Consider the following 20,761-nt stretch of genomic DNA (forward strand, 5'->3'; position numbering starts at 1 on the left):
CAGAGACCTCTGCCTAGGGAATGATGATGCCCACCATTGGCTGGGTCTTCACATGTCAGTAATCAAGACAATCCTTCACAGACATGCCACAGGTCAATCTAGGGAATTCCTCATTAAGATTCTCTTCCCAGATATTCTGGATTGTGTCAAATAGACAGTTAAAACTAACTAGCACACTGATGCATCTACATAGTACCTGACACATAACAGAAACTAAGTCAATATTTCTGTATCAGATGAATAAGTGATAATAATATGTGATCCTTACACACCTCTATATAGTTGGTCAGTATTATTATTGCCATTTTATAGAGACTTAGTTTCTGAGAACTGTGTGAAATTGCCCCCAAAACAGACTTGGCATGGGGCTGAGCTAGCTTTTGGAACTCACTGGAGAAATCAATCAGGGCTAAGGCACATGTCTGGGCCTTTAAGGACTAAGGTAAGTGGAGCAATTTTCCTTGTGGTATACTTCTTTGTGAATATTTTATTCCTATTGTTCACTTTCCCTATCAAATCTACCCCTCTTTGTCCCAGCTTCTCTCTCCCTAGAACACTAAGATCCTGCTCTCTAGGGTGGAACTGGCCCTCTCTGGAGGTCCCACCTAAGCACATCAACCTTGCCTGAATCCCTGTTCACACCCCTCACCCCTCCACCCACCCAGGGGTAGTTACAAGCCCCATTCTCTTCCAAAGCAATTAGTACAAGGAGGCCAGCCGCCCGGGTGCTAATGCTGTTTCATTAAATGGGAGCAATCCTAATGATAATAAAATGGCACATTTAACATTCAAACATTGAACGGGGTTTCTAAGCGAGTGTGTCTCTGGCTTCCTTTCTGGTATAACAGTTCTATCTTCATAAGGACCTGACAATACACCTTAATGAGAGAGTGGGGAGCTTAGCATCTTCACAGATCCAGAGAGAAGATGAGGATGAGATAAACAGTACAGGAGAAGGGCACAGTGTGTCGCCGGACAGAGACTCAGTGGATTCCTGGGGGTAGCAGACTCTGGGGTGCTAATTTAGATTATTAAAGCCAATAAGAAATAGAGTTACATAGACAATAAAGATTTCCTCAGACACTGTGCAATACAGGGTTTTTGTTTATTTTTTTCCAGCAACTTTTTTTTTTCCTGGCAAATGTTTATTTGTTAGAGGTGAGACTTTATGTGAGTTGGTGACCTGCTCAAGCTCTTGGGAAGGAAACCCCAAAGGCACTAGTGGTTTATAAAAGATAATCTTCTTCATGCTCCCCTGTACAGATTTAGTCAGAGCACGCTCAAGAAAGAAAAATTTAAGGAGCGCCTTAGTCTACTGAGCCCATCTCAAGCCTCTCCCCATTGAGATGTCCATCTTAAAGCTCCTTGCTGTTCTGGGGTGGTGAATCTTAGGCTGACTTTCTGAGGATGAGAAAGGAGATGGACTTGGGAAGATTACTGGGAAAAGAGGGTCAATCATTTGGTGTTTGCAGGAGATTCCATAGAAGCAGGAGGAATGGAAACATGTCAAGGTCACTTCCTTCTCCTAGAAGTCTTCCCCATGAGGGCTCTCCTCCCCAGGAGTCAGCTGGAGTCAAAGGTAGGCTTTGCTCCGTGGAGAGAATCGGCTCATTCGAAATGGCGCCAAGTCATAGGATGGTGGTAATTTCATGCTTAGCTCACAAAGGATCTTCCCCACGACAGGGGCCAGCTTGAATCCATGTCCTGGGTGAAGAATGTGTATCTTCAAGTACAGACTCTGGGCTCTAGGGAAGTTCCCTCCACACCCAAACAGCTACCTTCCCTCTGGGTCTCATCCCAAAGCTAGACATTGCCTTCTGGCACAGTGCCCCCTTTTTCCGACTGCCTACCCTCCCTATACACCCAGTGTCCAGACTTCAGTTCATGCCCACGGGATCCCCTTCCGTCTGGTACTTCAGTGGGTCTGTTTGCAGGCTCTCCACCTCCCCATCCTCCAGCTCACCAGAGAAGCCAGCACCGATGACGATGTTGTCATACTCCGGGTGGCAATCAAGGATGAAATGCTCATCGGGCGTGTTCTAGAAAGAAGGTCATTCATACCTGCGTCCTCTGAGGACACAGGCTCAAGCAGGAAGGAACTGGCCTGGGACTCTTTCCATAGAGAACTGAATGGTGCTGAGGTCGGCCCCCTGCCTGCCCATCCCCTCCAGACATGCTGGTTCTTACGAACAGCTGACACTCTCCTACTGTGTCCATGGACACAGTAGGTAGTCATCTTTGCGAACTAACTTTAGCCAAGATGCCTCGGGCCCAGTGGCATCTGTCTCTTCTCTTTGTCCCCAAGGCCTGCTCAACTGGGAGCATCTTGCCAAGAAATGTTTTAGAGCTCTTCTGGGAAATATAGGGAAGGACTGCCAGGCAAAAGCCTCGCCGCCTAATAAAAAGAAATATGAATAATCTCTACCAGGCCCCTCTCTTATCGAGGTGAACCATCCACAGGAATTAGCTGGCTAGTTTAAAGTCACATACTGGGTGAGAAGTCAAATGGAGTCAGGCCTGGCAGTTGTGGGTCTGTCTATCTCCTGCCCTGTTCTGCAACTTGGGACAGCCGGCTTACCGTGTACATGCAGCGCTCCATGATGTCTGGCTCAGGCCGAAGGCCTGGTAAGTGGTCTCTGACAAAGTGGCATAGAATCTGGACATCTTGGATGCCTGAGAAGGTTGTGGGGCAGTCCCGCTCCTCTGGGTCCACATTGTCTCCATGGTGATAGCAGATCTATGCCCCCATTGGAATAGCAAAGGCTGTAAAGCTGGCCTTGTGGACATACCAGCCAGTGAGAGGTGGGTTTGGACATGGCTGTTTCCACCCATCATCCCAATCCCCAATCCTGGCAGGGGCTAGGATGTGTTAGCATCTAAAGTTGCTTAGTGCTCATCTCCAGCCCCACCCTGTGTTTATAAGGACAAGGCATCCTAGGCTTCAGGGTAGGGGTGGGACATAGGGTATTATGCTGTAAATAGCCAATCCTGCATGAAGCAGGTCCTGGGAGGGTCCTACAGAAGTGTTAGAATATGAATAAGGTATGAATGCTCAGAACTGCACAGGCACCTAGTAGTACAGTAGCTTACCTTCATCAGCCCTGGGTACTCTGATGCTGGAAGTCCATAGATGTGGTGGGGGGCCATGTCCAGACTCAGAATACACGGGAAAGCCTGTGATACGCTATAGCTCCCAGGGACCTTCTCTCGCCAGTAACACACATTGATCCTAAGGGTCTTGATGCAGGAGGAAATAGGAGATAAAGGGGGAAGCCATGGAACAGCCGATTCTGGTAGGGTCCTGTGGCCCTTTCATAGCCAAGTTGCTTGGCCTAATTCTTGTCTCATGCACTCATAATATACAGTATGTTGCACAAAGGTCTCCAAACTCAACTTGCCCCTATTCTTAGATTTCTCCCACGGCAGCACCCCAGCCCTCCTTCACCATCTTTCCAGGGGTCCATACACTTCATATTTCTTCGTATTATGCTTACTATAAGTCTGGTCGTCTCCTGGAGGCTCTATACACAGCAGATAAATTAGTTTACCAATCGCCTTTTGAGGTAGCTGTAATTTCCCATACTGGTAAACCTGACGCTTAATGAGGTGAACTAATCTCCAGTGTTGACCTGCTAGAAAGTGACAGGTCCAAGGCTGTCAAGCCTGGCTGGCTCCAAGGTTTCTTCCCTTAGCTACTGACTCTCAGGCTCAGCTTGCCCTACCTGGAGGGGCAACTCAATTCCCAGGGGACGGAGAACCCAGTTGGTCCAGGGACCAGCAGTGATGATCAAGCTGTTGGTTTGATAGCTCTTCGAGGTGGTTTTCACTGTGACAGGTAGACCAGGTGTTATCTCCACCACCTTCTCTCCATCACACACTGTGCCTCCTAACTGGCAAATCATGTGCTGAAAAGGCAGGCCCAAGAAAGATGAATTAATTAATTGTGGTATGGTTCACCCTAGGAGACCAAGAGCTGCTCACTTAGGGCAGACAAGATTTCAGAATCTCAGGATGGGCAGTGGTGGCGCACGCCTTTAATCCCAGTGCTAGGGAGGCGGAGACAGGTGGATCTCTGTGAGTTCGAGGCCAGCCTGTTCTACAGAGTGAGTTCCAGGATAGAAAGAAAGAGAGAGAGAGGGGAGAGGGGAGAGAATCCTGCCTTTAAAAAAAAAAAATCAGGACCAAAGTGAAGAAGGCAAAAATCTTCATATTGAACGCTCAGGGGGCTGCCAGCCTGAAGCCAGGATGCCCAGAGAAGGAAGCTGTATTGCTCTGGAGCTGCACAGCCTTACCTGGAGGGCTCTGAGGGCCTTGTCTGCATACAGGATACCTCCAGTCTTGTCCAAGAGCCCTGCTTCTCCACTGGTGAGCCGAATGTTTGGGAAACGTTGCTTTAAATCCGCTGATGAAAGATACTCATGGTCAATCCCCTGCCTAGACAGAGTGGCCTGGATTGTCTTTAATCCTGGATTCTCCTTCTTTCCCAGAAACAAGAGCTCAGTCTGCCTGTTTCAAAAAAGAAAAGTCGATCTGGGTGAGGGGATTTGTCATGGCCCTGGCCATCTATCCTCATTCCTCAGTGAGGGAATCCACGTCTACAGCTTTGCAGCTTGGCCTGACATTCAGACCACAGGTGATGCCATCTAGATTCCCCAGCCGGTTTCCAGACCATTCCCAAGTCCTCCCTTGACCCTGAGTTCTGTTTTGCTTGTCCCTCCATCCTGACAGCAGAGGTCCTAAGTCCCCACAACCTTTACTATGCCTTGGAAATGCCAAATGAAATAGCGGGTGTCCGCCCAAATGCGGTTTCTTACCCTTCCTCCTGTTCCCTCTTTGAGGGGCCCTCTGTGCTGTTCTGTTTCCTTTCCCATTTCTTTTTCTTCCCTTCCTCACTTTCTTTATTTTTCAAAGATTTATTTTATTATAAGTTTTTTAAATTTTGTATGTGAAACACCCAACATGGTTGCTGGGAACAGAGCTCAGGTCCTCTGGAAGAGCAGTGTGCTTTCTTATGTCCCAGTCTCTAGCTCCACCCCCCCCCCCACTCCCTCACCCCACCCCCCACTCCCTCACCCCACCCCACCCCATCTGTCTTCTTATTACACACTGCCTTGTCCTTTCTGTGCGTTTGTCTGCCTCATTTGTTTCTTCTCTGTGACTTATTTCTTGGAAAAGGAGATCTGACTCTGCTTCTAATCTGGATGTCACCTTGATGTGACCTTGACCAGTGACTCACTACTCAGCGTCCCAAATTCCTCCTCCGAAATCCAGGACATTGAATGGAAGAGGTACCGGCTGGTTTGTGGTTGTCACCAGGAGGTCTGGGGTTGCTACTCAACATTCATTCAGGGGATGCCAAGCCATTACCCCAAGGCCTGGTGGCACTTTCAAACGCAAGCACAGACACTGGATGGTGCACAGATCGCCAACAATAAACTCAGAGAGTCCCTGGTTTTGAATCTCTAGACAAGCTTCTTCTACCCTTCTCATTCTGTGAGGGAGACAGCCGTTGCCCTGCGGTGGTTTCTGACTCTCCGACACAAGAGACCAGAGTCCTTTGGGGGGGGGGGGCTATCTAAACAATGGAAAGGTGCCTCTGGCCCTTGGGACTGCTCCTGTGTTCCCTCTTGGCTTCAGCAGCCCCACAGCACAGCAGCAGCCTGCTGCATCCCCCAGGTATTGCCTATAAAGCTCGTAATAGCCTATAATGGAGTCTCATGGATATTACATGCTTCCAAATCCCACATTATCTGGTTGTGGGGATTAAAGAGGAGACTGGGAGGGGGTAGGGATGCAGTGGGCCTGGGGGCCGGTGTCAGTACACAGAGCCGCGCAGCACGCCCAATCCATTCGCCATGGCCCCCGCCTACCCAGCATTCATGGGGAGATAGCCACGCCAGCGCTGCCTCTTCAAAGCTCAGCTTAGGCTCCGCGAGACAGACTCCTCAGCCAGGAACCAGTCTGTTTTCTGTAGCCGCCCAAAAGAACTTCAGATTAGTCCTTAGGTCATGAAAACTTGCCTAGTCAACTTCTTGGTCAACAAGATAATTAAGAAGCCACCCCAAAGGCTGAGGGTGTGGGTGGGAGGTGTGGCTTAGTGGAGAGCACTTGCCTAGCATGCACAAGTCCGTGGGTCACATCCCAGCATCTCCAAAAATAAAAAGCACCCAGTGTTTTATAGTTAGGTTGTGATGCTGGAGATGGAACCCAGGGATCCCTGCACACTAGGCAAATACCTCACCAAGCCACACCCCTGTCTCAGATGTGTGTTTTTGTTTTGGTTTGTTTGAGAAAGGGACTTAATATGTATCCTAGACTGGCCTCAACCTCGAGGTCCTTCTGCTATCGTCTCCCAAATGTCAGACATCGGGCATGTACCACTATGCCTAGTCACGTGTTCTTGAACCATTTTACCGATGGACTCGAGGCTGAGTGGAATTGTGGGAAAGATGCGGCTTACAGCTCACCTAAGCAGATGTGTCGAGTGGAATTGTGGGAAAGATGCGGCTTACAGCTCACCTAAGCAGATGTGTCCGCTCTCTGGTTCAGAAACCCCACAGAGTGACTCTTGAGCCCTGCCTTTAATCTAGCAGCCTTAGTCTCCCATGTACTCTTCCTTCCATCTTGCCTTCCTTCCTACCTTTCTTTCCTTGAAACAGAACTCCATTTACAGAGACATATTGTATGGGGAAAATGAACTTGTGCCAAGACAACAGGCAAATCTGTCGAATTATGAAATGCTGAGTGATGTTCTAATTCCCAAGCCGACCTATGGCGGGTGACACCAGAGCTCCCCAACCCGAGCAGTAATCAGTGAGCTGATTCTGCGGTGAATGTAATTGTGCCGATGGTAATCATTTTGCTCCAGCTCTCTGCCCCTGTGGCATTTATTTCTTAGCCCAGATATTGATCTAACAGTGGGAAATTTTCCATCTGAATCTGTGATGCTAGACCCTCCCCAAGTTGGAAGATGTGTTTGGGAAATTCTCATTTTCCGTGGATCACAGCTGAGCTATTTGGCCTGAGGGAAACCGTGCACTGTTGGAGAAATGCCTTGGATTGAAGAGAGATTTTTGACCATTATGAGCAAATCGGAAATAAATGTAAAACACTGCCTGGAAATGCAAAGGCCTGTCATTATGGGAGATAGGTGAGAGGCTCCTATGGGAAATGCTCAGAGAATTGGAAATCAGTCAATCAAAACCAGGATCGGAAACCGGGCCTTTCCCCAAGTATGAAGACAGATGGCTTCCACAGGCAGATTGAAAATCATTTAAGTGCTTATTTTCTTAATGGTTTTTCCTAGATCCCAATAAATAGCCTACTCATTCGGCATCAATTCCTTACTCCTGTGCTTAGGGTGCTCGGGGATCCCCTCCTCTTTTCTTTTCTTTCTTTTTTTCTCAGATACAAGTTACAATGTTTGAGAAAAGACAAAGGCCTTTATATAAAGTGGGGACCAAGAAGAGAATGCTTAGGGCTGGTCTAGAAAGGAGGGTCTAAAACCCCAGGGTTACTGGGGATCCCTAGTAGGTGTGAAACTGCCACCTCCCAGAATGGGAGCCCTTGGAACTACTCCTTCCTTACAGACTGCTTTGTCCAGCACTGAGAAGAGGCCATTGAAGATTGCTCTGGAGGGCCTTGTTGCCTCCTCTGTGGCCCACGTACGATGGGGAGCCAGTGATCGATGAAGAATCTCCAGCAGTTACTAAAATAGGGCAGGGGGTCAGGAGGAAAGAAGGAGCCGGAAGGCGCTGGGAGGGATCATCCATTTCCCATCACGGGCTCTGGCTGCCTTTCTCCCTGCTCCAGTTCAAAGTGCCAGGTGAACCAGCGTTCAGCATCACCTTGGGAAAGGGCCTTGGTAATGGCTGCTGTCTTTGTCTGTTTGGGAACAGCTCTCTGTATTTCATCTTCTGCTCAGTGGGCCGAAGTGGCGTTGGTTAACAAAGATTGCTCCAGGGAGGGGATGTGGCTGACAAGCCAGACACTTCGCAGGCACAGGAAGCAGCAGCTGCGGAGGGGGCCACCAGGTTCCGCCAGCAGCTGTACTGCCTACGGCTGTGATCTTGTCTGATTTTGTCAGTGAAGCAGGGGCAGCTCGGGTCAGGAGCGGATAGTAGGACTCAAAGGGAGAAGGCGGGGCAGGGAAGAGATGGGCCTCAGAGCCTGCCTGGCTTTTCTGTTGGTACCAGCATCCTGGCTGTACACATCACAAAAGACTCAGGCCTTGTGATCCGACACATGTCATTGTCTGTTCCCAGAATATATGCAAATATCCCGAGCCCACCCATGTTTCGTATGCGCTGTCACAGGAGGCAGAACAGAAGAAATGGGCAACCTGCTCCACTACCAGCTCTGAAAGGATTTTGTGGTTTTTTAAATAACCATCGGATGACATTAAATATACTCATTTCTATCATTTATCTTATGGTATTATGCCCGTGTGTCTAGAAGGGGCTAGAGAGCAGCAGGAACGACAAAGATGATGAAATCATTTAGAAAATCAAAATGAAGAGCAAAGCTAAGGCAGTTTGGATGGCATTCAGCCCAAAGGTGGAGAGCTATATTCAGATCCCATTCAGAGAGTAGGAAGGAGCTGTGCTCTTCACCTACTCAGTAAAAGGGATTAAAAAAACCTAGCACCCGGGAGAAAATGAGGGTAGCCATAAGACAGGACTTGCTAATGATGGAATAATAGCAACAACAATAATAATACTTAGTGCTCTAGCGTGCTTTGAAGGATTTTTAAAAGCACGTTCACATTACTCTTCATTTGTCTTAATTGGAGCTGTGAGACATCTGAACACTCTTCTCCTACAGGTTATGGTATTCCCTTTAAAAGCACAGACGCACTTTTTCAACCTGGAATATTTGTTTGTTTGTTTGTTTGTTTATTTTCCTGGAGCTGAGAACTGAACCCAGGGCCTTGCACTTGCTAGGCAAGCACTCTACCACTGAGCTAAATCCCCAACCCCGACTTTTATATTTTTAAGTGGTTGATTTTTTAAAAATCTAAAGCAGAATTTCATTGCAAGACATACAAATCTCCAGCAGGGTCATGCCCATGCCCAGAGCACTCCAGAGACTAAGTGGGTGTGTGTGTGTGTGTGTGTGTCTCAAATTTGAAGTCAGCCTGGGCTACTTAGTAAGTCTGGGGCCAGCTACAAAATAAAACCTTGTTTCAAAAAGGAGGGTATGTGGAGAGATGGCTCAGTGGCCAAGAGCACTGGCTGCTCTTTCTGAAGACCCAGGTTCAGTTCCCAGCACCCACATGACTAAGAACTGTATATAACTCCGGTTCTTGGGGATATGACGCCCTCTTCTGGCCTTCTTGGGCACCAGGTACATGGATGGTGCACATACACATATGTAGACAAAACACTCATACACATCAAAAATTAAAAATAGGGTGGGAGAGAGGGTTCAGCTGTTAGGAGCACTTGCTGCTCTTGCAGAAGATCTGGGTTCGGTTCCCTGCACCCACATGGCGGCTCCAAACTATCTGTAAATCCATTTCTGAGGATCAAATTCCCTTTTCTGGTGCCTCCGAGGGCAGCAGGTATGTATGATTTGAACACATGTATGTGCAGGCAAAACACATAAAATAAAAAGAATTAAAAACTTAAAACTAAACCTTTAAAAAACACAAAGAAATAACATGAAATTCAAATTTCAATGTCTTGAAATAAAGTGTATTTTTTTTTTTAGAAATAAAGTTTTATTGGAATACATCCAGGCTCATTTATTTGCATCTTAGGCTGCTTTCACACTACAATGGCAGACTTGGATATTTGCAAGAGAGACCATATGGCCAGGGAAGCCTAACATACTTGCTGTGTGGCTTGCAGAAGAAGTTTACTGACCCCTGTTACAAACCAAGAGTACAGTAACTCATTGATTTATGGTAATTATGACTGCTACACAGTAGTGGCACATGCCTGCAGTCCCCAATGCCTCAGTGGAACCAGGGCTTTGAGGCTAGCCCGGATAACACAAAGAGACCCTGACTTAAAAAACAGGAGAATAGGAAGAGGAAGAGGAGGGAGAGAGGGAGAGAGAGCTGACCCTAACCCTCAGTGGCTCCCCTTTTCATTTTTTTTTTTTTTTTTGAGCTGAGGATCGAACTCAGGGCCTTGCGCTTGCTAGGTGAGCGCTCTACCACTGAGCTAAATCCCCAACCCCCCTTTTCATTTTATAAAGTTGTGGAATGAACTAACATGTCGGGAGAATGGCCCTTCCTGGAATGCCTGGGACCAGAAGGGGTTCTTATCTCTTTAGACTTCGATACTTGGAAGCAGGGACCCCAAACTCTGGTCCTCAAGTCTGTGCAGCAAGCTCTTCTAACCACTGTGCCTTTCTATCTGCCTCTGTCTCCCAAGCGCTGGGATTACAGGAGTGTGCCTCCATGCCCAGCATCATGGGGCACTGGGGATCAAACCCAGGGCCTTACACAATCTAGACCAGTACTCTACCAACTGAGCTACACCCCTTTTGTTTCCTCTTGTTCTTCCTCTATAGCCCCCAACAGACCCAGGATGCGGCTGGCCAGAATGGGGGGAAAGACCTCCAGGCACTGTGCCGAGTATTTTCCAGGGTCTCATTTAACCTGCAAAATTCTTCATGGGAGAGGTAGAGACCCCCACACCATCCCACATAGCTGGTAGGAGTTGAGGCAGGAAGTCAAACTCAAACTGTGTCTGTCAGCATTTGCTGGGCAGGCTCGTACCCTTCAAGACCTTAGGCCTCAAACCTCAAAATGCTCAGTAGTAGTCACAGCCAACTGCCAGAGAAGGGTCCCTCTGCCAGGCCACTCCTCAGAAAGACATTCTCCTTTATTTGGGTGCTTTATTTCGCTGTCACTGAATAAATCCTTAATTAGCTGCCCTGGCTGTATTTGCATAATGGATTTCACTTTGTTCTTAAGTTAATGGTGTTTTCGTAACAGAACAGTAACCTCTTGGTTCACAGCCATTAAAATAACTGCCACCCTGTGGGGTAGAGCCAGGGTTATGTAAAGGGAGTTCAGTTAAGAGGTCAGAGGAGAAAAAGGCGAAATGCAGGAGTGGTTTCTGCTCTCTCCTTAGGAGTGTCTGAGGGTCAGTGACGGGGGAGCCCTAAAGTTTGGAGAGAACCACAGCGGAACAGAACATTGCCACAGGGGTACTTCCTGGTAAACTGTCTAGCTCATGGAACACCCTCATTTTGTTCCCAGAAGATAATATATCAATAAAATGCATTTGTAGGTTGTTATGGGGTTGAGGACCCAGCATAAAAAGATAGGACGGATACTAGGGGGCTGGAGAGATGGCACAGGGGTTGAGAGTACTTGTCGCTCTTGCAGAGGCTCCAGGATCAATTCCTGGCACCCACAAGACAGCTCACAACATCCGTAACTCCAATTGCAAGGTCTGATACCCTCTTTTGACTTCCCTGGGCACCAGGCACACATGTAGTTGCACCTACATATATGTAGGCAAAACATTCATACACATAAAACATGCATAAGTAATTTTTTTTTTAAGTTACGACACGAATAAGAACATACAGCTGCCTCTTCCATTTTGACCCATACCCTATAAGATGGCTTCAGAAGGCTCTGTGTAGGCCTGCCCCGCTCTGGCTATCTGCCCACAGTACTTCTTCAGGTTTTCAGAAGACAACTTGTACCAGCCTTGGACACAGGGTCTAACGCAGGCCTGGGACTCAGAGCTGGTAGGGGCCAGCAGGGCTGATGGAGAGACAATTACAGTATGCCGAAGGCTTCCCTGTAACTGGCACCTCCCTCCTAGGCTTGTGCCCCTCCAGTTACATTTCAAGCTCACACCTTACAGCATTAAATATTCAAAGCACCTGGGGGCGTGGAGCCCCAGCTTTCAAGGTCTTCCTCCCTTGCCCACCTGTGCAATTGGGTTCCCGCCTCATGCTCCAGCTGGGCCCACGTCTGATAGCACTCATCCATCATCCTCGTGTAGAAATCCTCCGGATAAGCCTTTCTGATGATGCGGCTCTGTCCATGGGAGCTTCCTCGGGAATGCGGAAGAAAGAACTAGAAGAAGAGAACAAGAGATGATGGAAACTGGAAGCTACTGCCCTTCGTTCAACCCTCCCTTTGCCCTTCAGGAGCCATCTCACCTTTCAAATGTTTCCTTTTTTTCTGATCCGGGGGGATTGAACCTCTGGCCTCGCCCACTAGTGCTGTGCAGCTGAAACCTAGCCCTGGCCCTTTTTACTTTTTATTTTGAGAGATGGTCTTGTTATACAGCATAGGCAGGCTTTAAACTTGCAATCCTCCTGCATCAACTTCCTGAGTACCTGGGATTTTAGGTCCCCATCACCAGGCCTAGCTATTTTCAGATATTTCCATATAATCCTTCTGTCCAGTGTCTTCTTGCAGCCCACTGACTGGCAAGGAAAGGGGTCAGCCCTTCTCAGAGACACTGAGTGAGTTTTCCCTTTTGCAGACAGCCCTCCCAGCCACTAGTCCCTTTGTTAGCAAATCTTCCACTGGGCCGCATCCCAGTGAGGCTCCTAGAAAAGCAGAATTAGAAAGAACCTTCCAGATTACGCCAATCTAGCCCCTTGGCTTCATGGATCAGAAAAAGGATGCCATCTCTCTGTGTCTTCAGGTTACTCAGAAAAAGGGAACTACCTTGGGATTGGGGCGGGAAGAGGGTGTGTGGGGTGGGGGGGAAGTGGAGAGCTTCCTGAGGGAAGTAACAGGGATCCCCTGGGCTTTGGGCATAGCGAAACTGTAGACAATTTCTAACTATTCCAGGAAGTGGTAACCAGCATGGAGAGCTGCAGGCAGACTGGAAAGGGAGAAGCCACTGAGGTAGAAAAGTCCATGTGATGGACGGGGTAGGCTCTCAACCCTGAGGGGTCCTGCAGGTTTCCCAGTGCCACCCTCATTTGCAGTGGTCACGTGACTACCTTTCCTTTAAGGAAAGGAAGACCTGAATCTTAGTTCCTGTGCATCAGGCAAAGAGGCTGCTCTTACCTAAAGGCGGTGGGCTCGACAGAGGCCCCTGCTAGATTCTGGAAGGAGAAGCAAGGAAGATGCCTTCCTCCGAAGCTGGCACATCAGTCAGCCTTTGCTTCTAGGCAAAATGTCCTTATTTAAGGCTATCCAGGGCAGAACTGATTCTTTTTCTGAACTGGATCAACAGTTTGGGCACAGAAAAGACAGGGTAGCAAGAATGAAGAGAGGTGAGACACTTCTTGATCCAAAGCAAGAAGAGAGAGGCAGTAAAAAGAATATACCAAGAAACTCCGCATGGACTTGAGGGCAGGACGTTTCTTTGACTTGTCAAGATTCACGTGAAGTAGCTAAGCTATGAAGTGCACAGAATTTGTGGTGTCCAGCCTTTTGGCTTCACCCAGAGCCCGCAGGTTCTGGAAAGCCCTCCCTATGTGAGGAAAGAGAAAGGGACAGTCTTGAACAGCAAAAGGGCAGAAGGGACACAGTGTACCTGCTCCAGCAGGAGGACCCTCTTGGAGTGTTTGGCCAGGTGGTATGTGGTGAAGCAGCCCTGGATGCCTGCTCCAATCACAATGGCATCCCAGAGACCTTTCTGAGCAGCCATGATGTCCGCTTGGGCCTACAGTCACGAAGTCCAAGAAGGAGAGAGCAAACAAAGGCACCTCCCGGCTAGAGGAGGAGGAGGAGGGCAAAGTCCGGCTTGGCCAGAGTTCCCACAGTCCCCTGGTGCCTGTGTCCTTGTCTTTCTTTCCCTCCCGAAAGCCTGGCACAGGGCTCAGCCTCCGCCTCCCCTGCAGAGCAGAACTGGGTAGACTGATTTGTGAGGTTTAGCCCAGCTCAGCTGCCAGCCTCACCCTTGCATCCCTCCGGCTTGCTATTCTTGGCTCAATTATTGTCATGCAAATGGGCTCCTTCCTCTGCCACCTTCCTGTCTCATTATGATCTTTGTCTCAGGACTTCGGCCCTGGAATTTCAATGCCTCCTAGACCAAGCTGGGCACCAGGAATGCTGCCTCCCCCTGCTGGCTTTTCCTCTCTGCAGCTTGATTTCCTCTAGAGATCTACAGGGCCAGCTAAGAACTTGGCAGCATGCCCAGGGTCTGGCCCTCCTCCCTGGTGGGTGGCGAGGTCAGGGGGTAGATGCAGGGGCCAATTGGGAGGGCAGTTTTGTGATTATGAAATCATTCTCAGTGTGTTTTACTTTCATGTTGAAAACGGAGAATAAATGATCCTGGAGAAAAAAAAAAAAAAAAAAAAACCACAACGATAGGAAAGGACAGTGAGGAGGAACCTTGTCCTCAGGCACACAGGGAGCCAGGCACCAGCCTGGCACATGAAGGGCCATGTGTAGAGAAGCCTTCCATGCCCAGCATCAGGCTAAATGGGTATTGTTACAGTCACTGGGGACAGAGCCAGGGTTGGCAGGTCCTGATTCTTATACAATTCGGAGGTCCATTTTAAGATAAAAGGAGAAGGAGACTGGAGGCATAGTATTGTGTTCAGCATACTTGAGGTTCTGGGTTCAATCCCCACTAAAAATAAAAGAGAAAAAAATGGAAAGAAAAAAATTAGTTATGCAAAATTAAATGGCAGGACTTAGGAGAGCCTGCTCAATGAGGGAGCCCCATGGTTGAGTTTTATTAGCTTCCTGGTAAATTTGCCTCTGAATACATTATCTCATTAAATTCTCGGTTTTTGTGTGTGTATTTTTATCCTCGTTTTTTGGCAGAATGAAGATAGCCTCAAGTTCTTTGTCAGTGTTCCCACCATGTGCTTGCCTGATAGAACACGGTGACTGCCACACTCTTTCTGGCCTAGGCCTTTGGACAACTTTCTCTTCTTGCTTTGGAGACCTCATTCTTAGACCCTGAACCACCATGTTAGAAGTTCAGCCACACTGAGAGAGAGAGCAGATGAAGAAGCCCCAGGATGACACAGACAGCTACACAAAAGAGAGACCTCATGCCCAGATTGACTAAACACCACTGAGTGACCCAGTCAGAGCCACATGACCCAGCATCAATATTCCTTGATTTTGTGAGTCAAAATAAAACACGTGTTTTTAGACACTAATGTTTGAGAATGATTGTTTATATAGTCATAACTCAAACACCACCACACAGCCAAAGGTGGCAGAATCTGCCCCGAACCCATACTCGATGTATGTATCTAGATGCTGAGACTTGTCTGCTCCAAAACTTACTTGCTCTTGTTTTCATTTCCTTTTTGGATACACGGTCTCAGGCATTGCTTCAATGGCCTCTAGCTTGCTTTGCAGCAGAGGGGAACCTTGAACTCTTGGTTCTTTTGCCTCTGCCTCCTGGGAGTGTAGACCCTATCATCCTATTTGGTTTAAAATGGTACTGAGGGCCTGGTAGTGGTGGTTCATGCCTTTAATCCCAGCACTCGGGAGGCAGAGGCAGGTAGATCTGTGAATCCAAGGCCAGCCTGGGCTACAGAGTGAGTTTCTGGATAGCCAGGGCTACACAGAGAAACCCTGTCTCCAAAAACAAAACAGACAAGCAAACAGAAACAAACAAGCAAAAAACAAAAAAAAAAAACAAAAAACCGTGCTGGGGATCAAACCAAGGTTTCATGCACACTAGGCAAGTGCTCTATCAACTGAGTCACATGCCCGGCCTCAGGACATTCCCTTTTCACTGCAAAGCTATCATGACAATACATCAGAGCTTATAGTCAAGTTTCTGATTTCCATATTTTGCTGTTTTTCTGATGGCCATACAATAAAGAGAGAAAACAGTGATATGGGATGCTTTATCTCAGCACAGTGGCTGACTGAGGTCCCCAGCAACAACCCCCAGAGTAGCCTTAGCAACCAGCTGTCTTCTGGCCAGCCCTTCCTCCCCTAAGAACACAGGAGCCCAAGGAGGGACTGCCATCTGACCAGGTTTTTTTTTTATTTTTTATTTTCTAAAGAGAAGTAGAAAAAAAGAAAAGGGAAAAAAAAATCCTTCTAGAGTCTAAAGGTCATGGCATTCTGCCTCCCCACCCCACAGAAGGCAGAAGAACAGTGTCTGCCTCACCAATGGACGGATCCCTTCCAGGAAAATATTAGCAGATATAACCAAGAAAAATATGGTACCCCGAGTGTGTAAGGGCTTGATAGAAATATATAAGATCGGCCCCTGGATTTCTTATAAGATGTCAGCGGAGATGAACAGCTTGTACGCAAGGAAAGGCAGGCGATAAATCCTTGCATGGAAGTGTGCCCAGTTCCACCAGCAGTCAAAGAGAAGGGAATTAAATAACTCTAAGGTACTATTATGTGTCTATTAAATAAACAAAAATAAAAATGATGCAACCTTATTATGTTGTCCGTGTTGCAGGTGGCAATTCAGATTGGATCCTGTGGAATGTTCTGGGGCCATGCACAATAGGATAAAAGAGTTCAAACATTCTGACCTAGAAATTCGACTTGACAAACTACTCCCCCAGGGGAGGAAAGGCATTTGTATGAAGGCATGCATATCTATGCTCTTAAAATATTTTTTAAAAAAATGAAACAATCCAACAACAGGGAATGGCTAAGCAAACGCTGACATGTTGACATACTGCAATAACTGTGTGGCTATTCCAAATGGCAGGCATGAGGCCCCTGCTTGTAGAAATGCCGATATAAAATTGATACAGAGACACAGAACATGACACACACTGATCACGGCCATGACTTCTGTGCACGCTGATCAAAGATCTAAGAAGAAACTGGTGAGGTAATTGAGCTTAATGCTCATTAGTTCCCGTATTCTATAAAAATGGTGCCTCCATTCACAATTTGTAAAAGAAGGAGAAATCCCCGGGGGAAGCAGATGCTTCACATCTCCCGGTCACTGTTTCCAGGGCCGGGAAGTTCTTTCTTTGTTCTAATCTCAGTTCTTTCTGCTACCGACATTGTTCAGTCCTCCAGGGAAGCTGCAGGGAAGCGGCCAAGCCACTCTGTATTCCCCCCACCCCCGTTTAATATAATATCCCTTCAGAGATAAAATGACAATCCCATTTCCCCGTCCCTACTTCACAAGCCTGCCCTGGATTCCTGGACTCAAGCATTCTGTTTCTTGTTAAGAATTTCAAACGGCAGCTCCTCCGAAAGCCGCCAGTGGCCACGGCCCAGCCTTGAAATGAAAAGCAAATCTGCTTCTAAAGGCTTTCCCTTCTCTCAGGATTGCCCGTCCTTGCATATGTCCTGACAGGAGCAGGCAGAGAGAAGCGATCCCCTCAAATTCCATTTTAACACCCATTCTGGATCGGAGGACTATTAAAGGGCAGCCAACAGCCCTACACCTTGCTGCTTGTGTGTGTCAGCAGTCACGGCTCGTGTCCTGGGGCAGAGACGCTGAGGGTGTGAGGCTGAACTGCTCATCCGATCGCTTGATTGACACTTTGCAGACAGGGGTGGAAGGAGCAAGCCAGGGAAGCAGCAAGCTGTACAGCTCAGAAATAATGAGAGGACCCGAATGGAGAGAGAGCGTGGAATAAATAAGAGAATACTAGGAGGGAATGGGAGAGCCTTCTGCTGTTTTCTTCCCTGCCCCACTTTGCCAAGGAGCTGAAGCCTGGGGCAAGGAGGCAGGCAGGCAGGGATGAGCTGTACCCTGAGGGCAGATCCTTCTCGCTGCTGGGGTGCCTGGGGTCCTGAATGCTCAGAGTGTGGGAACGCAAAGAACAGGCTTTGTGAGCGCTATCCATACACATCGCTGACCCGCTGGCTGTCTGATCTCAGGTTGATTGCCCCCCCCCCTCAGTTCTGCTCCCCTTAGGTCTGGCCATCCACCCATCTCTTTAAATGGCAAATCTGGACAGGTTACTCCCCGTTAAAATTTTCTTCATAGCTGCCCTTTCCTATTAGGATAAAAATCTGAACTCCTTAGCTTGGCACACGAAGTGGCTTTCTTTCTGACCTCTCTGCTGGTTCCCGAGCTCCGCTACCGACACTTTCTTTCTCACTGTGCTCTAGCAACACTGAGTGGAGAGAGGTTCCAGCACTCACCTGATTATTTCAAACTCCCAGGCACCCCCAAGCAGATGCAGTCTTTCCTATACCGCCTCCCTATCCTGCAGGGTCCATGATTACAATACCCATATTGTGCTGTAATTGTTTACATGTCTGCTTTCCCTCTACGCCTCTTAAAAGGAGGGAGTCTTCTTTCTATTGTCATTTTTCATAGGTGATACACACACATGGAACAACAGTAAAACGAACAAAAGAGAACACTGTGGAAAGAGTCTCCTTTCCATCCATTCCCAGAGCTCAGCTCGCCTATCAGAGGCAACACTGTTGCTATTGTCTTTTGTGCCTTTTCAGAGATGTTCTGTGAGTATACAAACATGCTTATACAGTATGTACTCTCTCTCTCTCTCTCTCTCTCTCTCTCTCTCTCTCTCTCTCTCTCTCTCTCTCTCTCTCTCTGTGTGTGTGTGTGTGTGTGTGTGTGTGTGTGTGTGTGTGTGTGTGTGATTCTATATAACACCCTGGCAGCCTCATTTCCTTTATCTCCGAGATCCACATCAGTCATAAGGAGTTGGCACATTTTTGTGATGGCTGTGTGCTATACATGGTAAAGGAGGCATTTGGCACAGAGACAGCGCCTATACATGCTTGTGATGGGTGACAGGGTTCTCCGGTTATAACAGGTACCCTGGATTCCCAGGACTCTGAATGTTCTGGTTCTAGGTGTTCAGCCTAGTTGCCTCCGTGAGCTGCTCAGGACAGTCTCTACCTTGAGGTGGTGAGTGCAGAAACCATGGCTCTTTCATCCTGATGTCCCTCTGATTTTGTATTTATTAAAAGGCAGCTCTCAGAGTCAGCTCTCCAGCAGTGAGATCCCTAGGCTGATTCCAGGGAAGGGAGATAAACGAAAGTCCTGGGAATGAGGGCTGACAGCTCTACGAAAATATGAAATCATCTTTTCGTCTGACAGAGTTGGACTACAGCTAGAGAAGGATACTCTCCAGCCCGGTGTGATGACACACACCGTAATCCAAGCCCTTGAGAAGCTATGGCAGAAGGATCAGGCATTCAAAGCCACCCACAGCTACATAGCAAGTTTGAAGCTAGCCTGGACTTCACAAGACCCCGTTTTTTGAGGGGTGGGGAGTATAAAATACTCTTTACTAGCCATGGAGGCTCATGTCCGTAGTGGGAGGCTGAGGCAGGAAGATTACCACTTCAAGTCAAGCCTGAGATAGATAGAAAGACCCAGTCTCCAAAAACCAACGAATAGGGATGTAACTGAACAGAAGAGCCCCTGACTAGCAGGAATAAAATCCTATTTGAGCCCTAAGCACTGAGGGTCAAGGGGCATTCCCAGAGTTCACTAGGATAAGGAGAAGTACTAAAAATTGGGTGGGATTTTTTTTTTCTTTGAGACAGCATTTCATTGTGTAGTTCTGGCTGTCCTAGAACTCACTCTGTAGACCAGGTTGGCTTTGAACACAGAGATCCACCTGCCTCTGCCTCCCAAGTGTTGGGATTAAACTTATGCACCACCATCACCCAGCAGAGGCAGGATTTTTATTTAAGGGAAAACTTCCCCTAAGATCACTGAATCTTTCTTTAAGGTTTGTTTTATCTGTAGGGATGTTTTGCCTATATGTATATATGCGTGTCACAAATTCAGCTGGTGATCTTGGAAGCCAGAAGAGCATGTTAGAGCCCCTAAAACTGGAGTTACAGATGGTTGTGAGCTGCCATGTGGGTGCTAGGAACTGAACCTGGGTCCTCTGCAAGAGCAGCAAGTGATCCTAACTTAAGCTATCTCTCTAGCCCCATACACTGAATCTTCTTGCCCTTATCTCCAAGTTTTTCTAGCTGCTCAGTCCCATAAATACGTGTGTATCTTGGCACCCTTGCCTGAGGGGCTCTAAAATATGCCTGGTGTTCACTAGCAGGTGTCTTTACTCTGCTGTGTCCCAGTGGGTACATTTCTCCCACTAAAGAGCATCCCACCGAAGGTCAGCAAACATCAGGGGAAGAGGTCTGAGAAGTGTCCCGTCATGACCATGGAGGTGAGGCTGTGTCAGGGATTGAGACTACAGCAGCTTCCCTCTCTCAGGCACCTGCTTTTTTTTCCTTGCCTTTCCCAGTCTCCACAGCCTGACATCATTGTCGCTACAAGGTAGGCGTTCCCAGCCTGAGGTTCCCTGGACTACCCACGCAACATGAACCAGGAGGCCTGACTGCCAACTGCCATTTTCTTTCCCCTGCTGTGGTATCCCTTCAGGGCTGCATCTATTAGGAGGAATCTTTGGTTTTGTACTAGAGTTTGAATCTAGGGCCTTGGGTCAGACAAATGCTGCTACCACTGAACTATGTCCCCACCCCCTTTAACTTTTATTTTGTGTCCCCAGCACAGCTTCAGACTCACTCTGAAGCCCTTGAACTTGTGATCATCCTGCCTCAGACTCTAGAGTATCCGTGATCACAGGCCCCTGCATCCATGCCTGACTAGAACTTTCCGTTAGACTCTCCACTGTACAAGGCAGTGGGCTTGGGTTTCTAGGTCCCTCACTATACCAAGACATCAAAATGAAAATTGAGATCTGCAAGGATTGACACAGGCTTTTTAAGGAAAGAGTGTGGTGGTACACACCTTTAACCCCAGCATTCGGGAGGCAGAGGCAGGCGGATCTTTGTGAGTTCAAGGCCAGCCTGGTTTATAGAGTGAGGTCTAGGACAGCCAAGGCTACAGGAATGGAGAGAAACCCTGTCTCAATAATAATAATAATAATAATAATAATAATAATAATAATAATAATAATAAAA

General features: G+C 47.8%; 1 protein-coding gene across 3 annotated transcripts; it reads right to left on the reverse strand.

Moving 5' to 3' along the window:
* Positions 1 to 1,086: 1,086 nt before the first annotated feature.
* On the reverse strand, positions 1,087 to 18,007 carry Pipox (pipecolic acid and sarcosine oxidase). Of its 3 annotated transcripts, none has more exons than XM_036196781.1 (8): positions 13,473 to 13,769; positions 11,901 to 12,049; positions 4,293 to 4,506; positions 3,723 to 3,905; positions 3,091 to 3,237; positions 2,579 to 2,737; positions 1,964 to 2,039; positions 1,087 to 1,704 (listed from the first exon to the last, which is right to left on the reverse strand). In XM_036196781.1, the coding sequence occupies exons 1-8, from the start codon at positions 13,584 to 13,586 to the stop codon at positions 1,574 to 1,576; spliced, it is 1,173 nt and encodes a 390-aa protein (XP_036052674.1). In that variant the 5' UTR covers positions 13,587 to 13,769; the 3' UTR covers positions 1,087 to 1,573. The 3 variants fall into 3 exon arrangements, with proteins under 3 accessions (XP_036052674.1, XP_036052676.1, XP_036052675.1); XM_036196783.1 differs by lacking the exon at positions 13,473 to 13,769 and adding an exon at positions 17,987 to 18,007 and having other exon boundaries at positions 1,102 to 1,704; XM_036196782.1 differs by lacking the exon at positions 13,473 to 13,769 and adding an exon at positions 12,136 to 12,472 and having other exon boundaries at positions 1,102 to 1,704.
* Between the last annotated feature and the right edge of the window lie 2,754 nt (positions 18,008 to 20,761).

The sequence above is a fragment of the Onychomys torridus genome, chromosome 8 (genome assembly GCF_903995425.1).
Source record: "Onychomys torridus chromosome 8, mOncTor1.1, whole genome shotgun sequence".
Taxonomy (NCBI): Eukaryota; Metazoa; Chordata; class Mammalia; order Rodentia; family Cricetidae; genus Onychomys; species Onychomys torridus.

What these genes read in the sequence shown, in the direction of transcription:
- Pipox (XM_036196781.1), bottom strand. Translation starts at nt 13,586, where the DNA reads ATGGCTGCTCAGAAAGGTCTCTGGGATGCCATTGTGATTGGAGCAGGC. An exon ending in GAATTGAGTTGCCCCTCCAG is followed by an intron (nt 3,238 to 3,722) that starts GTAGGGCAAGCT and finishes TCCTGCATCAAG; the next exon opens with ACCCTTAGGATCAATGTGTG. An exon ending in CATCGGTGCTGGCTTCTCTG is followed by an intron (nt 1,705 to 1,963) that starts GTGAGCTGGAGG and finishes TTCTTCACCCAG; the next exon opens with GACATGGATTCAAGCTGGCC.